Consider the following 25,852-nt stretch of genomic DNA (forward strand, 5'->3'; position numbering starts at 1 on the left):
AGCGTTACACTCATCCTACAGCTAATTCATTCTGACCACAGTGTCACACTGGTACTGAATCTTTTCTCTGGAGACTTTTTGTCACCTGCAAACACCTGTCAGGACATTTGGCCTTCACAGTCTGACAACAGCAGAAAGCAGTTTTATTCATTTGTTTTTTTTTTAATACTAAAGTCTCAAGATGTTTCGCTGCTTCACTGAACATGTTAGACACTAAACAGTCACACAGTTGGTGCAAACTGAATGAGAATCAGCATGCTTGCTTTTTTCCCAGCAACACCCATTTACAGTAAACAGTAACACACATTCATACCTCTGAGCCTACACCATACAACCTAATATTAAATGCATTTGATCAAACACTGGCCATGTTGCACAAGTTTATCTCTTAGTGGGTTACATTTAGATGGTCCTTGACCACAACCCAAAGTTTTAGTAAACAGGAAAAGATGCAAAGTATTCAGTGCTGTAGAAGAGACTAGTATGACCTCAATCTTGAGTTTGGTCCTGAAATGCTTAGTATTTTCCTTTTGTCACCTAATATTTTATCAGACAACCAAGCCCTCTACAATGATCATGAGCACTGGACAAAAAAAAAAATGTGGTTGGAGCTGATCAGTCCAGTATACAGTATGGCGTATTAGCCACGTTTTCACCTCAGCTAATCTGCTTGCTGATCCCTCAGCTTACTGTGGCCTTACAGTAATTAACATTTCTGAAGTACCAGGCTCTGGACACATTTTGGCTGTTTCAGAAACCGTGCACACTAATGGTTAGATTAACATTAAAACACACATTTTTCAGTCCAAACGTTCTCTAGGCTATCTGAAGATGCAAGTGATTATGTGAGAACAATCAATCCTACTCCTAATTTGGCCATGTCCAGTCCACCACTTGTACATTTTAACACAAAAATATTACAGCAAGGATCAGCTGAAGTGCATTCAAACTAATGTCAAGACCAGCAGGCTACACTTTCACTAGGTCAAGCCTGGTTTAAGAACTGTAACAGAGTATGACAGTCCTGCACGGCAGAGAGCAATCAGACTAAATCAGACTTCTAATCATGATCAGCAGAGGCATCAAAGAGCGACTTCACACTGAGATCACCTTCATGTGTTTCAAAGGCAACTGACATTGAGAAACATCTCTTGCCTAGCTGAGTAGCTGTTCAGAAACCGACACCAACACTTAATGTTGACATGTTTTGCTATTCACAGAGCTACATTTTAGCACAACAGCTGCATAATTCCTTAGTTGGATCTAAATATAAAATATGAACAACATCATTTATTATTATTACCTGCACTGTCTGAAAATGTCACTCGCCATGTACGACTCTCTTGACAGATTGGATTTGGACATCAATGCTGTTACTGTATATTGTGGAAATGAATGGGGTCACTTAATGACTTTAGACGCTTCTGTGTGGAAACTGTCGCCTGCAGCTGAACTTTGGTTTCTTCTGCATTCCAGTTGTTTTGTCAGGCGACACAGCTGTGTCCTGCTGACTTCAGATCCTCTTTAAAGGGTTTCTCATCTGGTCCAACCTCACAGTGTTTTTAATTACACTGTGATTATTACCACAGCAGGCGGCGTAATGACAGGAATTTAGATGAAGAACTCATCGACTGGCTCTTCACTGTTTGTGCATACTGACAGCAGCTCAGCAGTAGTCCTTTTCTCGACCACGGGTCCTTTGGACGGGCTTTGTCCTGCAGCCACAGTCCTGCTGCCACAGCCCTTCTTGGTTGCATCTGGACAACTAGAGGGGCCCCATGTCCTGGAGGCTCCCTGAGGGTGTATGTGTGTCTTTGGCAGACATTCAATCAGCTCCTTGGCCAGACCCTCACCAGCTGAAGCCCCGACAGCTGCAGGTCTCTCGGAGCGGAAAGCCACCAAGTGGTCAACGGAAGAAGAGCGAGCAATTGTTTTGACTGTAGTGTCAGAATGTGAAAGTGAGATGGGCACTCCTGTGTCTACATTGGTCTCCTCCTCCTCATCCTCTTCCAGAAGGAGATGGGAGAGCGAACGGGAGATGGAGAGGTGCAGAGAAGAGTCAGTGTGATTGGTGGTTGAGAGTGGTGCTGGGCTGCTGCGCTGGGAAGAGTAACAGGAGCTGCCTGGAGGGGTGCTGCAGCAGCTTCCTGAGCCCAGGCTCCCTGCTCCACCACCTCCTTCATGAAGCTTCTCCAGGACAGGGTCACTGCGCGGTCTGTGGCCTACTGATCACAACCAAAGACACACCAACCAGTCACAAAAGTGGGCCATTAGAAATCTATCATACTATACTGAGATGTTGCTGAACATGACGAGCTCAGAGTGGTTTCTTTGTGTAGTGCCAACTCCAAGTGACTGTAGGAGGATTGTAGGACTGTAAGGATTCTGAATACAACATTATGACTTTCTCAAATAGAAATGTGTCTTATTTGACAGTTAAACAGTCCAATTGTTATTCATCTCAAGTATTAAAAGTTAACTGTAGATTTTTCATGTAAACAAACAAAAGTTATGTCTTATGAACCAAAAGTATTGTGTGTATCTTTGAGGTTGAACAAATGCTTGCAATACTTTTCCTTCCTCATAAAACATTTGCAAAGTTTTTTTTAAAAGTGCAAATATTTTAATTTTAATTAAATCCAGCATTGTTTACATTTATGCTCACTAACTAGCAGTCTTCTGCTTCTTCTTCTTCTCCTCTCCCTTTGTCAGCACATTGCTGCATTTTGTAGATTAGTGCAACAGTTTAAAACCATTGGCAGATACGTGTATCACATCACCTGTGTCTGTGTGTGTATTAAATACTCCTTTTATTATTTAACACACTGGCAATCTGTGAGTGGTGGGGAAAATTAAAAACATACTCCTGTCATGATTTGAGTTAATTCATTGCTGACTCAGTGACATGTGGGCTCTTGTTTGTTTCTGGACCTTTCTCGCTGCCAGCACAGGGCTTCTTTCTTTGAACTCCTTGCAAAATTGTGGAAATCACCAACTAAAACATTCAGTAGATTTAACATAATGTAGATATAGCTTAAACCCCATGAACACAGTTTTAAGCTAAAGGTGTCTCTTACCTTGCCTGTGTGTTTGCCAGGGCAGGGGCGTTGTGAGGCTGCAGGGTGACAGACTGTGGCCCTGTCCTGAGCTTCTGAACTGCACTCCTCGAGGCGACACACTGGGGCAGGTCAGGGGGAAAGCACAGGTCAGAGGTCGCTGAGGTTGAGCTGGAGTTTTCACCTGCAGCACAGAAGGACAAGAGGAGAGGGATTATGATTTACAACAGGACTAGAGAGATTTAAACAAGTTAAGTAACTGACAGACTTAAGATACACGCATCTAACATATGGCTGTTGTGACAGCTTTGAGACAGCAACCAATATCATTGATTTCAATATCAATATCACAGAGAAAGGACACATGTTTTTCTTTTTCTAACAAAGGACATGAAACACAGACTTTTTAAAAACCAGTTTCATTTTGTTGGTCTCTTCCGGTTTGTGACATTGTTAAAATCTGAGATGTGGGACCGCCACTAATCATTAAAATCTAAGACAAGAAAATACAACTATAATAAAGCTATATTTCCATCTATATTCACATCTACACAGTTACATTATTTTTCATGAAGCAAAAATACCTGTATGTGTCTTAAAAACTTAAATGTTTAGTGTCTAAAGTACATGTATTTTTCATTATATTTACACGTGTTTGGAAAATATTTACTGACAAAATATGATTTGCATTATAAAAATTGTGCAAACAAACAACTGCTTCTTTCCCTCTTGCACAGGGGGCCAAAACTCAAAGCACACCTTAAATCGCAGGCCGATCTCAAGTGAACACTTTGAACACATTTTTAAACATACAGAATAAAAACAGACAGGAATATCATTCCAAAATAGATAAAATAACTTAAATATATATATATATGTATATATATATTTATATATAATAAAATCTCCCGTCAAAACAAGTTAGAAATACAAACAAATGCTACAAAAAAAACCTTGAAAAAAAGGGCTTTTCTCACAAGAATGTTTGTAATAAGCTGAAAAGACTTGCAAGACATTACTGCTTGAGTAAATGACATGATCTCACAGAGGACTTATTATGGCTCAATTAAAGTAGTTGGAATATAGTTTCATATATTGCTAGTGAACTGCAATATTTATTATCACCACCAGGCACAGTTTTATTAACTTTCTTTGTAAAGTGCAGACCTGGTGTTTGTCAACATATGAGCAAGTAGCAGGTGAGGAGACTTTCCTGTGCCTGACATATCAATGACATGTTAAGGATAAACAGAAATAAGCAGATGAAGATAGCCAGCCATTCATTTTAGTTTTTAGAAAAACACCACCAACACCAGTCTGAAAATGCCGTGAACACACCAACATGTGTCGGGTGACTGTGTTACTCTGACCATTCGGCGTCTCCTCGTTAGCTCACAGAGCCGAGGTCTTTGGGTTTGCGTGCACGTAGGAAATGAGGGAAAAAAACTCACCCGATCGTTTATTTTACCGAAGCGATCATGTGAACGACTGTGGCAGTTAACGACACAGCACGTTGGCGCCATGTTTTAACTTGTTGAAACAAAACAACACAAGAACAGCATCATGCAAGCCGCCAGCGTAAACACTATTTTCAGTTGCCCGAAAAGCCCACAATGCATTGCGGTTTTCCCACTCCGTTACATCGCTCTTTCGAGCCCGGGGCGGCACAGATGAGCGTGTCGTGACCGTTTTCCGACAGGAGGGAGCAGTGCGCTAATTGCGCAAGTAGAGACGTTGTTGTTGTGCTGTAAATAATCATAAAAGAGCAAGCTAGGCCAACAAAATCAACAGCTTCGGTTGTATACGGCAACAGAGCTCGACTTGATTGACGTGGGAATGTTCCCAGGTGGCCAATAGTAAGGTAAGGCTGCAGTTGCGCTGCATTATGGGACCTGTAGTTCGTGTGTTATCAGCGCTTCATATTGGCTGGCCATTGGTAACAATAATAATAGATCTATATGAAATGAGCTCGCGGGCCGGATATAATTATACGCCGGGCCGGATGAGTTTGACACATGTGCTCTAGAGCAAACTCTGCTGAGGAGCTGGACAAATCTGCTTTTCTACAAATAACAATAAGCAGGACAACAAACAGAGATCCAGCTCTCTGGACTCTGTATGATGTGAGATGATTATAGAGTAAAACTAGTAGAATGCTGTGTGTTTACAGTTCACATAGGGCTACTTCAGACTGAAGCAACCATAGATGTATGACAAACCTCATGATTTAAACCGACATAAATCCAGGGAAAGCTTTTCCTCCATTCTATCTACAATCCTGTATCCCAAAAAGTTGAGATGCAGTGTGAGAACTGAGATAAATACAGGATGCAATCATATGCAAACAAACTGTGTTTACAGACAAGTGTTTACAAACATACTTTACATAATCATGTCTTTCACAAAGTGGAGCACTTCACCCTATCCTTGCTGGTGAACAATGAGCCTCTTGAGAGCTTGACATTCATACCCAATGATGATATCTATCTATCTGACTCTCTTGTAATCTGGCTATATCAAGATGATAACTCATGCTACAAGCCTAGCCTGCTGGACCAGGTTATCTTGAGAGTTTCAACTTGAAATTGGCTAAAACATGCCTTTCACTGACTAAATCCTTTGGAAATAGCCACTTCACACTCGGATGCAAACCAGCGCGAGCTGGAAGTCACTGTTCGATGATGCCAATAGGACCACGTCATCCGGAACCCTAAGGTCACCAAACCTGACACCCTCCACCACTTGGCTGCACCTAGAAATTCTGTCCATAAAGATAATGAGCAGAACTGGTGACAAAGGGCAGCCCTGGCAGAGTCCAACTCTGACTGGGAACAAGTTTCACTTATTGCTGGCAACGCGAACCAAGCTCTCGCTCCGACAATACAGAGACCGGATGACCTGTAGCAATCATCACCCACAACCATCCACCCCAAATTCCCGGAGAATGTGCCACAGTATACTTCGAGCGACATGGTCGTAAGCCTTTTCCAAGTTCACGAAACACATGTGGACTGATTGGGCAAACTCCCATGCCCCCTCCAACATCCTCGCGAATCTGTAGAGCTGGTCCAGTGTTCAATGGCCAGGGCAATAACTGTATTGTTCCTCTTGAATCCACTAATGGATGGACTCTCCTTTCCAGTACCCTGGTGTAGACTTTCCCAGGGAGGCTGAAAAGTGTGATCCCTCTGTAGTTTGAACACACCCTCTGTCCTGAAGCCAAGCAAACACCCTCAGGTCCAAACATGGTGTTTGTCACCGACAAACTGTGACTAGCACATAAGTCCACTAACTGAACACCACTCGGGTTCAGATCAGGCAGGTTGTCCCTCCCAATCACACCCCTGTAGGTAACATGGTCATTGCCCATGGGAGCGCTGAAGTTCCCCAGTAGGGGCTCCTCTAACACCCATCCTAAGGACTCCAAAAAGGGTGGTTACTCTGAACTGTCGTTTGGTGCATATGCAGAACCGGAGGCGCAGGGAAGCAAACCTTTTGTTCACTGGGGTAAACTTCAACATGCAGACAGAGAACCACAACAGGCTCCTTCCCCACCAGTGAGGTGACATTCCATGTCCCAAAAGCTAGCTTCAACAACCGGGGATGAGACCACCAAGGTCTCCGCCTTTATCTGCTGCCCGATCCACACTGCATCTGACCCCTCTGACTCCTCCTGCAGATGGTGAGCCCACTGGAGGACAGATCCATTTTCCTGCTTCAGGTTGGGCCGAGCCGGGCCTCCAGATGGTCACTGATGGGCCCCTTACCCAGGCCTGGCTCCAGGGTTGGGCACCGGGCAGGGTACCCTTGTCCTTGTTCTTCCTCTTTATAGAGGTCTTCGTGAACCACACTTTGTCTGGCCCCTTCCCCATGACCAATTTGCCTTGGGAAACCCAACCAGGGGCAAACATCCCCAGACAACATAGCTCCTAGGATCATTAGGGTGCTCAAACAGATCCAGAAAAATTCAGTCATATCTGTGCCGTACAACAGAACAATGTGGAAGATGCTGAGGTAAAACAATATAATAAATATATTGTCTTTTTATGGTTGTCAGTTAGGTTTGTGTCAGGGATTCTGTTCTTTTTAAAGTTTTACACAACTTTTTTGGAATCTGAATCATTGTAACATGTGAGTGTGGTGCAGACTAAAGGAGACTCACAAAATAAGTCATTAAGCTGCATGTAAAACATTCAATTAAAGGGCACAAATTGGACCAGTATGTCCATAACATTAGGCATCAGGCAACGTGATAGATATTTGACTAAATCAGCAAAGCCAAAGGACAAAATGAGAAAATTAAGTGAATTTTAAGCTGCGCTTACCTGGAATAGAACCTTGTTGCCATCCAGATCTTCTGTCTGCCAGCGTGTAGTGCTGATGGGGGTACATGGGTTGGGCAATAGAGGGACTAGCTGACCAATTTCTTCCACACTGAACTGCAGCACAGCAGAGCTGCATGGCTCCACTCGAACTCCTGGCGACAACTGTTTTAAAGCCAGTTGCAGGCACAGCCCAGGCTCTGTGTGGGGAGTGTAACAGGCAGAAATACAGCAGAGCAGAACAGGATGTTAGTTAATGGTTGAGGAACACTGACAGCTTTTTTCAAAGATGGCAGCATGATTTCACTTCATTCTATTTCACAATTTCTTCCAAAATACAACTCATATTTTGAATACTGAATATTACTTCCTGTTGTTGTGATAATGTCACTAGAGGCAAAGATATTGTGTAGGGTAAACAAATAGAAAAAGTGATCTTGCACTACTTTACTGCCTATTTGCTTTTCTTTAGTATAACAAAAAAATGATAACCCTTAAATTGGGACTTGTTGAGATGAATGTTAAAATTTAGAACATATACACAGCAAAAATCAAAAGGCATCACAAGATGTACCAGTGTGGAGAGTGAACCAGCAGAAGCCTGTTTTCTGCTCCTCTGCCTGTCGCTGCAGCACTGTCTCATAGAGCCGCACAGCATCCTCATAGTTGTCATATCCACTATACAGGGTCACACGTAGTATTTCTCCACCACAGTGCACCGGTCTAACTCCCCACACAGGCATCCCTGTACCCAAACTGTAGAAGTCTCTGCTGGGCAGGAGATAGGGACGCATCAGGGCATTGGTGGGGGAGCTGCTGGAGGTAATGTGGATCCCACCAGTTCGTCTGCCACAGCTCTCCGTGTGGTGGTACTGCCAAGGTGGACGCTGAAAGAAGTCCAACACTTTGAGGATTCGCTCCTCTCCATACGCCTCATGGAGGAAGAAAGTGATGGCCATAGAAGGGTAGCCTGAAATGTTTTTTTTGACAGAGATTTATTCTCAATCACTTTTAACTGAAACAGATGTATTTCTGGCACAGTATGTTTTCACCATACACAGAATGTAAATTTCAAGAGAACAACATTTCAGGGGCTGACGTGAATGTAAAGTTAAAATGGTTTAAATTTGAATAGTTATGTCTTGTTCTCACACATGGAAATGATTATTTTTTGAAATGAGCTTAAATGCACAGGCACAACAGGGTTTGCGTCTCTGTGAAGCGTTAAGTGCAAGACCACACTGTCAGGCTCCTCACCTGCCACAGGACAGAGGCGGGTGTAACTTCTTAACGGGGAGGCCCTCTCTGACACATGAAAGATGCGGAGACTTGGGCAGAGCCAGCGGATGAGCCGATCCAGGGTGTGCTGCAGCAGCAGGGAGTCTCCAGGGTTGGCCAGCAGATGCAAGTTCATTAAGAGGAGCTGCTGCCGCTGCTGCCTAACCCGACTGGTCATGAGCTCAACTGGGGTCAAAAACACACACACACACACAATACACGCGCAAAAATACATTAAACAATTTGTAAAGGTACAGTCACATTACAACAGACAAATTTTTAGTCATAAAACAAACCACAGCTTGGGCTTCCAGACTTTTTAATGTGAATTTTAATGTGAAGACTATATCACACATTGGTGGCACTGAGTTTGAATGAAAAGTATGGCATGGTAATTTACAAGGCAGGGAGTGTCTACAGTTATCAAACTACATCAGGGCAAGAGTCGAATTGGGAATTTGGAGCTTGACTCATTTAAGGGATTAAAAGTCATCATATCCTGGCCTCTACTACATCAGTCTTGACACTTTGACTGTGCCCTCATAGATATATACAATGTTTATAAGAGCCTCTTTCACTTCTGTATATACTTGAGTGAAGGGATCCTTACTGCCAGACGAAGACATCCTGCTGCAGTCAGATCTGAATAAGACACAAAATAAAAAACACATGAGTGATGACTTCACAAACACTCTTTTGAATTTAAACGGTCTGGAGGAAAGACAAAAATCTGTCTCCATCTTGTGGCGGCGGGTTTGGAAACATGCCACTTCACTTTGGTCACCATGACAACCCAGTTACCCACAGCTAACATACGCTTAAAAAGTCAATTTATAGAGAAAACACAAACAAACACAACAATTGAAGAGACTTGTAGTAAATAGCAAAGCGATTAAAACAACGGGTATGTTGTTAGTTTCAAATACCAGTCCCTTCGCGATTTACTGTCTTGGACAAAGTTAATTTCCATTGTGGCTACGGCTAACAAGGCGAAGTTGGCTAGCTAACGTTAGCCTGGAGCTAACGCCGACACAAGAGTTGACTCACTCGGCAGTTTCAGCTCCGGAGTCCACGTTTTCATCGTTGACTCTCTTTAAAACCGCCGCTCTTCGAAACATAGTCCGGCACACCTTTCAAATCTGCTCGACCCTCCTGCACAGAGAGCTTGGGTTGTGTATGCAGTAGTCCGGACTAAGAGTGAAAAGCATCCTGGTTGACTTCTTTCCACAGTGTGCACCACAAAAAAATGGGACTCTCACTGGGACACTGACGTCAGCAGGCATCCACGCACCGTTATATTACAATATGTGCCCCGCTTGATTTTGGGCCCATATGAGAAAGAACCTAATCTAGAGCTTTCCCCATTCGGACCGAGAAGAAATTCATGCTGGATCACGTTCAGGCAGCTAGGAAGACTCTGGGCGAAAGGGACCAGCAGAAGTTCTGCTGCTTTAAATCTCCAGCCGCCTATAATAACATGGAGCAGATGGCATGCGTCTAACAACATGAGAAGACAAAGGACAAGGTCCAGACGGGCTGGACAGATTTAAAAGTGCAGGGCACATATGGAGGGAAGTCTCTAAACCCTGAAAATTTAAGACATTGTTTGTTAAGCGCATTATACTCCTCAGCAGCGTTTGGAAGCACACGCCGTTTTGACAAGCACGTAATGCGAAGTGAAAAGCCCACGAGACTCTAACCTGTGGAAGAAATACGCTAAAACCAGCAAAACCTGGCGCAGTCTAATACAACAGTCCTGCAACAAATCCGTACTTCTACGTACGGACACCCAGCGTGTCACGATTAAATACATGACACGCAATTGAACCGTGACATTGTAAAATCTAAATGTTTAAAACCCAGATCATTATAGTGCTGCATTATGCTCACAACGCCCCCCTGGAAATGTTTTATCTCATAAAGTCACTTTTCACCAAGAAGTCGGTCTGTCAGTCAGGCAGAGACTTTAGTCTGAAGAAATTGACGGACCATTTAGTTTTTGAAATAGAAATTGCTGTCAAGAAACAAAAATGACTTCACATAAACGGGTTTCATGATTATACTGCATATTTTATCTTTGCCTTAATATGGCTGTTTATTTCATGGCGTCTCCCTTTTTAAAAAATATTGAACACTTGGGCTTCACTTTCAGAAGGATTACAACGTTTAGTTTCTGTTGGAACTGCTTTAGAAAGGTGTCCATTCAATTTCATTTCGAGGGCAGCAGTTTGTGGCACTTGTGCCTTTTCTGAAAAATCTCTCAGGGCAGCACAGTACAATTCACCAGCAAAACAAATTATACACTAAAATCTACACAATCTTTAAAAAAATGTCTCACAAAATTCAACATTTTAACTGAGTGCATTTTCTAGAGACGGGAGGACAAGAGTTACATCTCATAATTCTGTAGTAAACAAAGTACTTCAGAGGCTAAGTTTCTCATGTGATCACAGGGGTTTTGACTGCGGCTTACCATTTACATTAAGCTTTAATTATGGTTAGAGAGGCAAGTATTTCTGACATTTGCCGAGGCCTTCTCATGAAAGATGTAAAAAAAGAAAAGCCCATCCTTTCATTTTTTTTAATTCTACATTTTTAATATGATGAAAACAAGGCCCTGTACAATCCACCTTCGCAGTGAGTACAATAATTATTTTACAATTTGTACACATTAGAACATGGTGCTAGACTGGTTCCATCCATTCAAACTTCAGTCGAGAATGGAGAAAAAAAAAGAAGAAGAAGAAGAAATGCTCTTTGAAACCTGCACGACAAGGAACTTTCCATTCAAAGAGAGGAGATAAATCTTTTTTTTTTTTTTGGCCGATCATACAGCAGGCCTGAAGTGAAAAATGTGTCATGAGAGACCAAACACCATTTATGGAGCTTTTATGAGCATCTTGTACCCCAGGTTGATCCAACAGATAAAAGCATGCTGTGAAGCTACAGCTCTTGATCTCTCTAACCACCAGTACAGACCTGGTCAAAATATGGAAAATGGCATTAAATATTTAAACTATGTGAGGTGCACTTAATTCACACCAGAAATTAAAACAACCTGAAAAAAAGACACATTTGTAACATAAATTAAACACTCTTCCCATTTTCTGAAGTACTCAAAATATATTTTACTGCTGTTGTAAACCAGGTCTGTACCAGTTATCACTTTGTCCTCGTCTTTCAATTTAAAATCCTCTGGGAGGAAAAGGCCAAGAGTGTCTGTCAACCTGTACAGCCATCAATGTGCCACAGAAAAACAAACATAACACATTGACATCAACATTTAAAACAGGGGAGTGAGTTCAAATTTTCTTGGTCTCTGTGTAGCCGCATGTTTGCTTTAACATGTTTACGCTCGTTCTCGACAGCATGTAAATAACTGGCAAACAGGCTCACCCAATTCTCTCCAAAGGCCACAAGAAACATGATTTTGTACAAAACTAGACCCCCCATCGCTCATTTCTCTCAGCAGAAGAAATCTAATATTGCTAGAAAACTTCCCCACCTTTTGCATGATTTTTTTTTTCTTTACACATTTTATGGAAGAAAAGTTAAGCTTCCCAGTGTTTCCCAGAATCAATGATGAAAGCACTTCCAAGTTCATTCACACGCATAGCAGTCCACAAAAAACAAGGCTTTCAGTTTCTCTCAACTTGATGTTAGCTTTCACTGGATTCACTTGTTTTATGCTACATAAGTGTACACTTTGCGGTCCTCTGGTGTTCGTGCCAAATATTCCCTCTCAATGAGTCCTTCAATGCGCTTCTTGATGACTACAGGACTAGGGAGGAATCGTGCTCGCAACTGCTGCGTGACCTGTGGAGACACAAAACACAGTAACAAAATCTTTTCATTGTATTGTCATTGTATTACCATGATTATCTCCTTACCACAGGAGGGGTGATAACTAAAGGGAAGAAAATAGGCTTATGTAAACTACACCAGTGTGGCACCAAATGCAGCCATGTTAGCAGACTGACCTCTGCTACTAGGACATTGTGCTGCATCTTCTTTCTGGACTTCATGATGCGAACGATGGCAGCTTCGATCTCATGCTTCCTGTCATCGTCCACTTTCTGTCGTGTCTCCTTCCTCTCCGGGTCTGACTCGCCCTGTTTAGCGGCCACTGGGTGGTGCACAACAAAGGAAAATACAAGCAAAACAAAAATTGTGTGACTAAAGGCATAAGTGTCCTTCTCCCCAAAAAACTGTTTTCATTAATTTGAATGTGACGAGATGAAAGGTATTATTTTCTGTTTTGTTTTTTTTACATCTTGTGCAGTACATAAGGCTTATCTACATTTAAATGTATATGCACCAAGAGATCAGAATATTGCAATGCCTCATGTCTTTTCCTTGTCTTTGGGGCTAAAAGAGTACCAGCCCTCCTTCATATACAATAACTATGCATCAGAAATTCAAAATAAAACATTTTGTGAGTTTAAATCTTAACAAAACATCACAGAAACTTGACGATTTTGTGTACCTGTCTGGATCTTGACACGGTGCAGTTTCGAGGTAAACTGGTCATTGACTGTAAACACGTGGCCATTTTCAATTTCCTTGGACTTGGGCTCCTTGGTTAGGACTCTCTGGGTGGGCTTCCCACAGGCCAGAGACTGCAGTGCTCGAACCAACTCCCTCTCTGGGATGTCTGTCTCCTGCTGGATCTCCTACAGGGTGGAGAAACCACAGGCCATCACAAAACAGCAAGCAAGACGTAAGGGAGGAGAAACAGGAACCTAAACCTTATATGATAAATTCCTTATTAAGCTGAAACTGTACACTATAAATCACCAGGCTGTTTGTGTTTCTGAAATCAGCTTCAGTGATACTATGGGAAATGTAATGCACTGTTACACTATGTGAGGGCAGGAGGGCATTAAGTTGTGTACCTCAAATGTGGACTTCTCTCTGTTGTTGAAAAGCATTAGGATGGTCATCTGGAAGGTGGACACCTGCAAGATGTGCTTCCTGGTGTTGGAGCCGGTTACCTGGGCTCCTCCTACTCCCACCTCGGACCCATCCTCCTTTTGAAATGTTGGGATGAAAGATCAGAATCTAAAACATAATATAGAATGCCCTTCCACAAGAAATTGTGTTTTGTGTTGATGAAAATCCTTAGCTGGAACCTTGACCCCTATTCATTTTCTTCTTCTCATGTATTTATCCACGGACACTTTCTAAGCACACTTAACGAACTGTTACAAAGTGTTGCTTAAGGACACTGAAGTTGAAAACTCCTAAAAACATTTCCAAAGTGGCTTAAGATCTCTACTAATACTTCAGAAAAATGAAAATCCTTTACAGATGAACATGGTCTCGTTATTTTCCACTGCCCATTTACATGACACTCCAGATTTTTTTTTTTGCTTTTAAACCATTGCAATACATAAATTGTCCTGTCCAAATTATTTCTGAATGTTCTACTCCATTATACAGTATTTTAGAAATGTGCTGATATTTTTAAGATGACACATACCTTCTTGATAGGACCATAGAAAGTGGCGTTTAGATCTGCAGAGCCCATATGGTGCTGCAGTGTGAGTTGTCTGCCGCTGTGCTTACCAAGATAAAACCTACAAGCAGAAAGGAGTCGCTCCATGTTAACATCTCATAGTAGACAATATGCCACAATTAATCCAACTCTAGTGTTTGTATTTTCTGCTGCAAGCCTGAGGAGAAGACCTTGACAATGCAGCACATGTAGGATACGGTAATTCTATTTTCAGGAATAAACACAGCTGAAAAGGCTGTTACAGTAGTCCGCTTCCAATTACAGTAATATATAATGTGGCTTAGTAAGACTCTTCCTTTTGGACTACACATTTCATAAACCCCTGGGCTGAGAGCAAAGTTATGAAACCATTCAAACATACAGGCAGAAAACATTTTGTTCTGTGCTTGAGGTGTAATAGGATCTAACCTTCTGAAGACTTCAAATGCATGTCGCGGTGAAGGGGGGATGTTGCACTTGGGTGTTGCTGATTGTGTTGGCCAGTATCCTGTGGTCAGGACTCTCACAGTGAGATCAACCCCTCCAAGTGACACCTGGAGTTAGAAAAAACACAAGAAGCCCAAATGGGTTTCAGTAAAGGCTGAGTAATTACACCCAGCACATTGTGCACTGATTTCTATTGGTGCAATGAAAAGGTTAGTTGACTAGAAAAGAATAACTTCAGATCACTGGGACAACGTAAGCACAGGCGCTGTTTATCTGAAGCAGATCACTGTGTTGCATCCAAAGAATTCACAATCTCTTAATTTCACAAAATAATACTTATGATAAATTGGAAAAATAAGTCTGAAAGGTACTTTGTGGATACAGACTAAGCAAACATGTCCACAAATAATTATTAGGATTCATGCTGACTAATTTATTACCTGCTAAACATGAATCACATTTGCTTCAGCCAACGACAAAGACAATCAAACACAGTCTCAGAGGCTCTGGTGATAAAAAGCGTAACGACACTGCACAATCCAGAAATTAGCTGCATGTATTCCCACGGTACGGGCAGTTAGGTGCATAATTGTTTTTGTGTAAGAGAGCAACACAACAGTGCTCATTCAGTCAAGCAGCCGTGTACTGATTACAGAAAGCAAAGTGGGCTTGTTATTTTGACAGAATGAGTTGTGACGTGTAGCGTGTCCTTACCCCAGTTGTCTGCAGATGTTGTCTAAACTCATCCATGGTGGTGTTGGAGATGCTCATATCCCGGAACATGCCTTCCAGTTTAGAGGTGAACTGACAGCCGCACTCAGTCTGAGCAGTGAAGACCAGGAGAAGGATCAAATTAACTTAAATCAAAAGATAATCATGTTAAAATCAACACTAAAGCATTATGTGGGCAACAAATCTTTGTCACCTTGTAACAGTGGCAAGTGGATACAGTCTGCTTACTGTAGGTTTCCTCTGTCCTAAACTTTGCAATGTACCTATACATTGAATAAAGCTTAAATCCTTAGCATAAGGATTTAGATAACCACAAACAAGATCACACAAAAGGGACCTTATCAATTAGGTATCGCCATTTAACTATAAGCTGACTCACAATAAATTTCACAGTGATGTGAAAAAAGTAAAGAAGGTTTTTTTGGACTGGACAGCACAGAAAAAAAGAAATTTAGATAGACTGAGCTAGAATGTCCCCTCATCTAGAGGCGTAAGGTTTTCATGCAAACAACATCTTGAATGAAATCTCATTATGTGACTAGAGTGAACAGACTTTTCTTATGTCCTACTCACCTTGAGCTTTGAGATCATGTTCTTCTCAGAGTCATCAGAGACACTCTTGTTGGTGAGCAGTCTGCGGGCCAGGTGCTGCTTATAGTACCTCTCAAACACGTCTTTCTCCTGCATGAAGCGGAACAGCACCATGGCCTTGTCTAGAATAGACTCCACTTCTTGCTCTGTCAACTGTACAAAAAAGATGCAGCATACACAGGATAGTCATAAATCTTCAGGAATCACATAAACCTCATGTACTTCCTGTCGCCCAGAGCACTACAACTGTCCTTACATATTTTTTTAACTACTTTGTAAACAATATGACTAATAATTCACATTGCCTGTTTTGACATTGAATCAAAATGGTTCAAATTTTGAGTAAGCAAGCATCTGTGTGTCCTAAAATAATAATGTGGATCCTTTAGAGGGCTCACCCCTTTTACTCCTTTCTTAAGTTTGTCATCAATGAAGAGTGAGAGGTATTCCGGGGAGCGAGAGTTGAGGTTAAGGAAGTACTCAAAATCTCCTGCAATAGTTTGTTTGAAGAGCCGGTCATTATTGAAGGACTCCTGGAGGAAACGGTCAAAACGTGACTTCAGGTCAAGCAAACCCTGCAGGAAAGGAGGCAAGAAGACAGGGATGAACACGGATAGTACGGAAGCTTAACACACCAATTACAGCTCCAACAGCAGCTGCGGCAGAGTAAAGCTGGTCTTATCAGAAAAGAGTCAGACTGCTTCAAAGGCACTGTAATATGAACATTATGAGATTTCAAAAAGGTGCCTTCGCCTTAATCGCCCAAAAGACTTCACATTATTCAGTACAGTCTAACAACACAGTGCGGTTGAGGGCAGAAATCATCATGTTTTGTGGCCACAAAGGCATGAGGTCTGAGCAGTTATCCTCTGCTGGGAAGATACTGAAAAGCATTACGGTCAAGGCTTGACATGCAATGGTGTGCTAAAGTGTGCTGGAGCCAGCAGAAATGACTCTAACAAGGTTAGACTCGTGTCTTTTTCTCTCTCATTCACCTCTGTGCGCCATCAAAACCGCTCCGTCTTGCAGCAACAAAGACATTCCTGCATATTCGCAAGACTGAGCAAAACCATCACCACACTGTAATGTCTCCTGATGGTGCATGGTCTTACCTGGATGTAGTCTACAGGGTTCTTTCCCTCTCCCTCCTCTGACACAAGGGCCTTGCCTTGCTCCCGCAGGTATGAGCTCATACACTCACACATGGTCTTCAGCCCATTGGGAACTCTGCTGAACAGCTTGTACATGCACGCCAAATCTGTGATGGATATGCATAAAAATACACACAAGCATGCACATTAGACTTCTCCAGACTGACAAAAAAGAGGATTGAGCAGCTGCGGCCTGCTGAAACAAGGAGGGTTATTTGTACAGGATTATCTAAAATACCTTTGAGTGTACCAATGTGCAAACATCATCAGTGAAAGTACAACACTGCAGTCCCAGTTCCACCTAAATCTAATAATCAAAATTACATTAGTTGTATCTTATTGTTTCTGACAGGAGCAAGGGAAACACTGTGACTGCAATACCGATCAAGATAAATACATATATAGAGACAAGAGGCACTTACAAAGTTTATTGAAAGTGTCGCACGTGGACTTCATTATCAGTGGTAACAAGGGCACTGAACTAAAAAATTCTGAAGACATGAACAACATGTAGCATTAGACTTAGACTGCAGAACTCTTACCGTCTGTTTTGCCGTTTTTGAGCATGTGTACTAAGCCAGAGTTCTCCATCTCTACGATCGTCTTCATGTGTTTGGAGATGAGCTCCCGTTCCACCACCTTGACAATAGGTTCCTCTGTAGATTTGTCCAGGCAGTGCATCACCCGCTCAATCTCTTCATTAATCCTGGCTTCCACCTTCTTTATGTATACACTGGCACTGTTTTCTGCAAGGAACTTCTGGCTCTCCATCTAAATGAAAACAAGGAACAGTTATACATTATAAATAAGTAATGTTTACAGTAATGTTTCTAAAATCTCCTTTGCATTTGTCACAGTTCTAGTAATATTACCTAAAGTATGTACTACAGTACACACCAGTTGTTTGTTTAAAATATATTTCAAGGATCATCTGTAAAAGTATAAGTATACAAGGCTATAGCTAACAGTGATCCAAATAAACGATAAACAATGGACAGTCATGGGAGTGACATCCTTTTACAAACCTGAAAAAATTCTGCAGACATTTCTAAGAACGGTGCCTCAAAGTCTTCTTCATAGACAGACCTCCCTTCAAGGCCGAGGATCATTAACATTTGGCAGGCATTTCTAATGGCCCCCCTAGTGGAGAAGAGAAGCAGACCAAAGGCACAATCAGTGATTCAAAAGATTTATAAAAAAAAAAAAAAAAAAAAAAAAAGCTTTTAAGGCTCATCTCACACTTAGTACGGCTGCTACCTAACTTTCGATTATTCGTTCATCTAAAAAAACAACCATACTGCATGAGGCACAGGAAGATCAATGCTTGAAATGTCAGAGCCTGTTTCAGTAAACTTCCCAGTGAAAAATAATGCCTTTCCTTAATATGACTACATATGCAAGGCGTGAATTTGATTTCTGCCCTAATTTATGTGAAAATGAAATTAAAATGAACTTCTCAACGTCAACTGGCAATTAATTAGGTTGCCTGGCATGCAGTCAATCCTGTGTGTTTTTGGCTACCTGTCCACCACCTCTCCCTTCCTCTCCCGTGCGATCATGTCCAACAGGGTTTGTCGGAGGTGGTCTCTGATGCAGCCATAACGAACCACCTGATCCCTAAAGATGATAAGACCCAGGTTGTAGACATTCTCTACGTTGTTCTGCTGTACGTACACTCGGTCCTGTGAGATACACATAAACAAAAAGGATAATTATTAACTATACAGCATATGCATTTCCCCTGAAAGATCTTATATGGTACAGTGGTTAGTTAAAATTCAATATTCCTTCCTGACACAGCCTAACTCAGCTTTCATATATCTCTCCTCCATCTTGACAAAACAACTGAATTACTTCCAAACTCAGTTGTTTTACCCGAGAAATGTCTAAGGCTGATGATTCACCTCAAAAAAATGTCTTGAGCTGCATTTTCAAATACATAAACATACAACTCTTACCATGAAGTCACTGACAACATATAACTTCCTGCAGTCCATTAACGTGGCCACTGGGAGGGTGCAATCCCTCTACATTTCTCTAGTTTTGTCCTGCACAGACCACTTAGTATTGTAAAAAAGTGGGGCAGGCCTAATCAGTTTGTTTGAACATGTGTTAACCAAGTAACCGCGACGTTATTTGTCATTTGCCCTTATTTGTCATTTGCCCTTATTTTACTGTAGTAATCACAGTAGTAAAGAATATTATTATCATTGTCGTATTGCAGTCAATATTTTTTTATCTACTGCAAATCCACATGTGTACCTCACACAGTACCACCGTGAAAGAAGACAGTCTCTATATAGTCAGAGCACACATGAATAAGAAGTACCCGATGGGTTGGTTTTTCTGAAAGAAAGAAAAAAAGACTAGCATTCACTTTTATAATTCGTGTGGTTACCTCACTAATGCATACTATCATGAAGCAGCATAAAGGTGTTAAATTGCAGGGGACTTCATGAAACTCACCATATACATCAGGATGTCTCTGATCATCACCATTGCTGTTTGATGGTCATTCCAGGCCTGGTTTAGGGTTTGGAGGAAGTTATTGTTCAGGGAGTTGAGGACATCTTCTCGTACCTTTGTGGGGGACAAACACACATGCATGAGGTGGGCATACTACAGTGTTAGTGAAAACACAATGTCTGACCAAGGACAAAAACCTCCCTGTCTCAGAGAAAAGAAAGGACCGCCATCAAACAGATATTTTCATGCAGCACTAAACAGAAACAGAAAGCACATAAATATCATGCTTTGCTGTTTCTTTAAAACCTTTTCTCTACTAGTCAGACAGCTTGATAATAGTCACACTGCAGTGTGACTCAGCACTGTAAATCGTCTTTGTAGAACAAGATTCTTAAGGGCACACCGACCTCGCCTTTGTTCTCCTTTGGGACATGATGACTTATCACCGCTGCTCTTATGAATACACCAGATCAACCCTTGCTGGCTGTCTAACTTCTTCATACATCCAGATTAAATGTTAAGGTGCAAAGTGGAAGCTATTCCACAAAAATGAATATGCCTTGAAATCAAAGACTTGTGCACACTCATGGCTTACTTATAAAAGAAATTATGAAATTACAATTGGTCTTTGGTGCTGATAAAATGAAGCTGCTGTTATGTTAATTTGTTCTGACAATTTCTAATGCTGCTGATCAATCATATTAAACAATAAGGAAGTGTACGATTAGCGGTTTTGTTGAATACTTGTATAATGCTACCTTCAATAGCTGGCACCAGAAATACCAGGATCCATTTCCAGAGCTTCACCTTTCTGCTTTGCGTCACTTACAGTATCAGTAGGAACTTTCACTCAGGAGACAGATATTGTTGGATGGCAAAGCTCAAGTTTTTTTTGACCACCATGTACTTGTCAAATGTTTGGCCGTATGAAGATTTACGGACAGTGGTAATTCATTCTTGTACACTGAACAACATTAACAGTAAACAATAAACATTAAACCAAAGACAAGAGACACAAGTCCGACTCAAACTGTTATTCTGCTGGACACTACCAAATGGTGCTACCGTCATCACGTCACTTATGAGACTGCCTATGCAACCCAACAGTGGCTTTAAGTTTATACTTAGCCACTACAGTACACACTGAAATCATATATTGACATAAGTTGAACTGAAATGTTGAGTCTTCATAGTAATATGTTGCTTTATAAAAAATGAGTATCAGTTACTAGTGTTAACAATGGTGGGTAACTGTTGGGGGGCATTAGAAGAAGAAAAATTAACCACAAGGGCCATAAGCTTTGTTAAAAAACAACTACTCAACAACTCCTAATGGCAGCAATTATCCGGTTGAAAGTAATTAACCCCAACTTAGAAGTAAAGCGACGGTCACACAGGAATAAGCTTACAGTACATCTTTAAGATCTAACAAATTTATCTTTGAGCTGTCCTGTTTGAGCTATACTTTAGCCTGGTTTTTAAGGTACATGCAAATCATTGCCGTCTTTCCATGAAAGTGATATCTGGATCATTATTTGATAATAAAAACACACTAAGGTGTCAGATGTCTCTTCTTTGAACTGTTATTTGTTGACATTCAACAACTGTTAATTTACCAAACCTGCCAAGTGTGCATTTAATTAGGCTGTAAATCCATCTGGCTGGTATTCAACAGCAGACTGCTGAAATATTTCTCAATGGGTAGCTGCACACTGTAAGCTGCACAGTTTAAGACAAACATTCACTGATGGCTTCTCTAACTTGTCAGCATTTGAAAATGAGTTCTCATAGTTACAGGATGAGCATTGAATTGCAGTTGTTTTTACGCCCCTGAGAAAAATCCAATTCACTAACATTTGGCATGGCTACCATTTTTTTCCCATTCAACAAAATTGAGAAAACTGTGCTCTGCTAAAGGAGACAAAATGCTAAAAAAACATGCTATTTAACCCTTGAAAACACATGAGGAAAAGACAGATGGACAACCATCAATGACTGAGAACTCAAAACAAAATTACAATTCAGAGACCTTATTCACAATCCTGGGAACTTTCTAGCCAGTCACAGAAATGAGAAATCTGTCAGAAGGAGGCCTGATTGATCCTTTAAGAGTTTTACAAATCTCCCATTACTAAAGAGTTCAAGTAACAACCTCTGAAATTGTATTCCCCAGCCTTCTAACTCACCCTCAAGGGCCACTCATAAACAGAAACAGCTCATGTTTTCTGGTGTTACCTTTGTTTTGCAAAGACGACACAGGCCAAGAAGTAACATAAATGTTAATGTGAAACCTAAATCAGATAGTGTTCAGTATCAAGCAGGCAACAGAAAATAAATTCAGTTCAATATTTAGACCAAAAGCTCTCAAGAAGCCCTCAAACCATTACTGCAGATCAACTGTAATCTCAACTTTTCTAAATCAAGATCTTGTCTGAGATGTTCACAAGACTATCTTATATTAAATACACGTATGCACTGATAATTATCTTTGTCACACTTGAGTGAAATGGCAATCAGACATACTTGAAGTGTAACAAAAAACAGGAGAAAAGGGCATGTTTTATTTAATTCTGCGGGAATGGTGTCATCACTTGACTTTAAGTGTCTGATAAATTAACTAAGCCTAAGAGGTTGTAATTTTCGTAGATAGGAGGAAAGAAGCACATTTGGTCCCTGAAGATCCTGGGATATTTGCATGAAAATTACCCTTATTTTATGTGAAGACACTGCACACAATTTGAGAATTTTTAGAAGAGAGCTCAGGGAATTACTGGTGCGCTTGCTGCAGAAGTAATTACCTTGTCGTGAATGTCAGCATTTGTGTAATCCCACCAGATTCTGCAAAAATACAATCATGCCCAATGTTTTGTAAATGCCCACAATCTGTATTAGTCTTACTTTGTTGATAAGGTGTTCAGTGACGACCTCTCGCAGGCCTGTGTACAACTTCTCTCCATGTTTGTGGAGCACCATTGTGTAGGCGTTCCTGTACAGTTCCTCAAAGCTCAGGCCACTGTTGTTCTTCCTCTGAATCTCCTGGATGGCATTCTTCAGAAGGTCCCAAATATTGTTGACATACTTCTCATCCATCGTCATCTGCAAAAAATAACCAGCTGAATAAGATGACCATCATCTATTATTATTTGTACCTAAACATGACAGCTACATTAACAGTTACAGTTAAGCGCTGGTCCCAAGGCAGCTTATTTGATTAAAAACAGGGGACTTTAGCTGTATTTAACAAACTCATAAAGCAAAGAAAGACTGACCTTAATGTTACAAATCACTATGCTTTCCCAAAGTAATACACCTCTATTATGATTAGAAAACAGAAAGGTAATAACTAAGCTAATACTACACAATACCATTTGTTTTCATTCCAACAGTATGCTACAACCCAAGAACTTTAAGTTTCTTACATAGTATGCAGACATTTTGATAATTTTGGTGTGTTGAATTCTGTGGTGAAGTCAGCTCATATTAACTAGGCTGAATGATTTCTTCCTGTTTTCTCTCTCAGTTTTTGAAAAACTACTTAAAGCTCAATTAATTCAATACATCATTGGGACAGTGATTAGGCTGTCTATCCCTGAAGGGGTAAAGGTCAAATGTTCAACTTCTGCCTTACCCGGTTGACGATGAACCTCCAATCAAATCAACCCTCTGAGTTGCTGTAAGAGCATCAGTTCTATGAGGAGGATGTAAAATCAAAGACCATGAGAAGGGCCTGTCATTTTATAAGCCAGCCAACTACTATTAAATATATAAGGAACAATTGCACATATGTATATTCATAAGATCACTCAGCTGAGGTTCTGTATTGCTGTCTGTTTCTAAATGTGGCTCAAGGTCAACACTGAAAAAACTGTATATTCCTTATTTGGAGCTTTTTTGCACACTGAAACCCAGATAACTTTGTTTTTCCAAGTAGATTCAAATGGCATTTAAAAGCTAGCAGTTTGAAATTTTGTTTTATTTGTCAATAATCATATTAGGATTTTTAAAAAAGTTACTAGCCACTATACATGTAGAAAGAAAAATATGTAGTTCTGCATGGTACTAAGCAGTAGTGTATCCATATATTACAGTGCTCAAAATGTTTACGTTTAAGCAGCGATTCGTAGCATTTATGTGGACTCAACATGTGCCACAGCTGATGAGAAAACAGTGTGTGCTGCTTCTGAGCAGACAAGTCCAAACACATGCATGTCAAGATGCTGCTCTAGCACCAAGTGTCTATCAGGACCACGTTCAACAGGCTCACATAAGTAAAAGGTGTTCTTGGCAGTAGCACAAGACCACTGTCATTAGTACAGAACTTAAAATTACCCATAGAGGTGTAACCAAATAAGCATCTGAGTGATGCACAGTCTCACTCATCCAGTCAGACACGCTGAAATTTCATTGAAAGCAGAATGAGGTCAGTTCATAAATGAGGTCTTTCAATGACTTGCAGACAAAGAGAGTGCCAGGTGGACGAGGAGATGTATCCTATAACAACAGTTTAGTTCTTAAAAACGATAGAACCAAGGCTTAGAATTACTGTTAATACTACAATTAATGCAAACCCACAAGTAACATTAGGTTAGCTGGATTGTTTTTTTGTTAGCATCCATCTACAGCTGTGGTAACGTTGCTACTTGTTTGTGCAGACAGATGGAAATCCAGCCAGCATTTCAGGGCACAAAAAAACAGTCAAATTTAGAGCTCAGGCACAACGATGTCAAGCACGTAATAAACAAAGTCCTAAGCAGTCAAAACAACAAGTGTCAAGAGCCAGGGCTAATGTTAGCGTCGGCTAAGTCGACAGATCAAACATGCTAGCTAACGTTTGGGGAGTTGAAAGATAGTTAAACGTTAAGGACAACAAAAGTCTTTCATAATAATTCCCAAATGAACTGATAACATAACAGAGTCCGACCAAGACTGGGCACGAGTGAATATTTGACAACTGCACTTTGTTTACGATGGGCAAGTCACATCTGCTGCTCAGCTGGTTATACTGCTAGCACTTAGCTAACAGCCCAGACCACGGCGTTCGAGTCACCGCCTGTCGGGGAGGCAGGGCTCCTACTACGGTTTGGACTTACAGGAAAGGCCCGTATCCTCATTTTGGTGTCCTTCTTGGTGCCGCCTTTGCTGAGATTGGACATGGTTGCCTCCTCCGTTGGCTCTGTATTCATATGAGAGTATTCAGGGAGGGACAGGGTGACTACTGGTTAATGGAGCAGCCGACGAGCTTCACTCGACCTCGAAGCTCCGCTTCCCGGCACTGCAAGTTTATTGTTGACAGCCAAACGCCGAATCCGATAGTTCTTCATACAGCAATGGCGGACTACCTGCAGTTCTCATTGCGCAGAGCTCACGCACTCAAAGTCACGCGAGAGATTAGTAATTTTGGAACAAATTTTCGAAGTTGCACCTGTAACTCAAAGTAATTGAGATTTATATATATTATAATATATATATACACATTTATCACCGACAGTTCAACAGGGAGTGCTGATAGCCTATCATAGCTTTTGTTGAATAGATTCTTTTATTTTACAACTACGACAAACTATATGATTAGTTCATAAAATATTATGCAATGTTGAGTGGTTAAAATATCCACGTCCATCAACTATAACATTCAAGTACTGCATACTAGTTAGTGAATCAATTACTTTTATTTAGTAACGTCTAGTCATATAGTCTAATACTGTCAGGGTCGACTTGAGTACATTTAACTAGCTAATGGAGTACTTTTACATATTGATGCTGCTATCTGTACTCTAGTACATAATCTGAATACTTCCTCTGTCCCTGAAAAATAAACAATTATAAGGTCTACATTCAAAGTGTTTCAAAATGAAGTAGAAATACTGAAACGTCAGAAAATATATGATACTTACAGTATCAAAACAAAAACATGCTCATGCAGAATGACTCCTGTCAGTGCATATTGTACAGTAACATTTTGTTTTGATTTATATTTAGATCACATAATTTGATGATGTTTGTATATTTTCTTTTTGATCCAGCTTGATTTGGTTGGGTGTGAACGTGTTGGTTTGGGCTGTGATGTGCTGTCTGAGTCAGCTGGGTGGACTCCTCCCTGGCTGCACCATGGCAGAATAACACTTTGTGGTGGTACTGTTTTCTGTCTGGGAATCACTTGCATATGCATGTTGGCTATTGTGCTTTATACACAGTCAATATAAGCTGGCCAAATTTTGTTGTCACTACACAAGACATATTGTTTTTATTGGTAGAATTATAGGTAAAATTTATAGGTTCTCTTATATACCGGAATACCTTCAATTCAGCATT

At 40.9% G+C, this 25,852-nt stretch overlaps 2 protein-coding genes across 4 annotated transcripts; both read right to left on the minus strand.

The window, feature by feature from the left end:
• Positions 1 to 123: 123 nt before the first annotated feature.
• Positions 124 to 10,383, minus strand: LOC124059032 (protein FAM124B). Of its 3 annotated transcripts, none has more exons than XM_046388745.1 (7): positions 9,704 to 10,383; positions 9,267 to 9,298; positions 8,636 to 8,842; positions 7,953 to 8,348; positions 7,382 to 7,578; positions 3,078 to 3,240; positions 124 to 2,222 (listed from the first exon to the last, which is right to left on the minus strand). In XM_046388745.1, the coding sequence occupies exons 1-7, from the start codon at positions 9,772 to 9,774 to the stop codon at positions 1,612 to 1,614; spliced, it is 1,677 nt and encodes a 558-aa protein (XP_046244701.1). In that variant the 5' UTR covers positions 9,775 to 10,383; the 3' UTR covers positions 124 to 1,611. The 3 variants fall into 3 exon arrangements, with proteins under 3 accessions (XP_046244701.1, XP_046244700.1, XP_046244702.1); XM_046388744.1 differs by having other exon boundaries at positions 124 to 2,225; positions 9,704 to 10,372; XM_046388746.1 differs by lacking the exons at positions 9,267 to 9,298; positions 9,704 to 10,383 and adding an exon at positions 9,247 to 9,265 and having other exon boundaries at positions 124 to 2,225.
• An 848-nt stretch (positions 10,384 to 11,231) lies between these two features.
• On the minus strand, positions 11,232 to 24,910 carry cul3b (cullin 3b). Its single transcript, XM_046388741.1, has 16 exons — positions 24,631 to 24,910; positions 22,439 to 22,636; positions 19,541 to 19,654; positions 18,596 to 18,756; positions 18,100 to 18,214; positions 17,617 to 17,845; positions 17,036 to 17,181; positions 16,322 to 16,498; positions 15,906 to 16,076; positions 15,315 to 15,422; positions 14,583 to 14,707; positions 14,139 to 14,235; positions 13,552 to 13,686; positions 13,143 to 13,329; positions 12,637 to 12,782; positions 11,232 to 12,472 (listed from the first exon to the last, which is right to left on the minus strand). Exons 1-16 carry the CDS (start codon positions 24,721 to 24,723, stop codon positions 12,341 to 12,343), a joined length of 2,334 nt encoding a protein of 777 aa, XP_046244697.1. The 5' UTR covers positions 24,724 to 24,910; the 3' UTR covers positions 11,232 to 12,340.
• Between the last annotated feature and the right edge of the window lie 942 nt (positions 24,911 to 25,852).

The sequence above is a fragment of the Scatophagus argus genome, chromosome 5, assembly GCF_020382885.2.
Source record: "Scatophagus argus isolate fScaArg1 chromosome 5, fScaArg1.pri, whole genome shotgun sequence".
NCBI lineage: Eukaryota > Metazoa > Chordata > Actinopteri > Scatophagidae > Scatophagus > Scatophagus argus.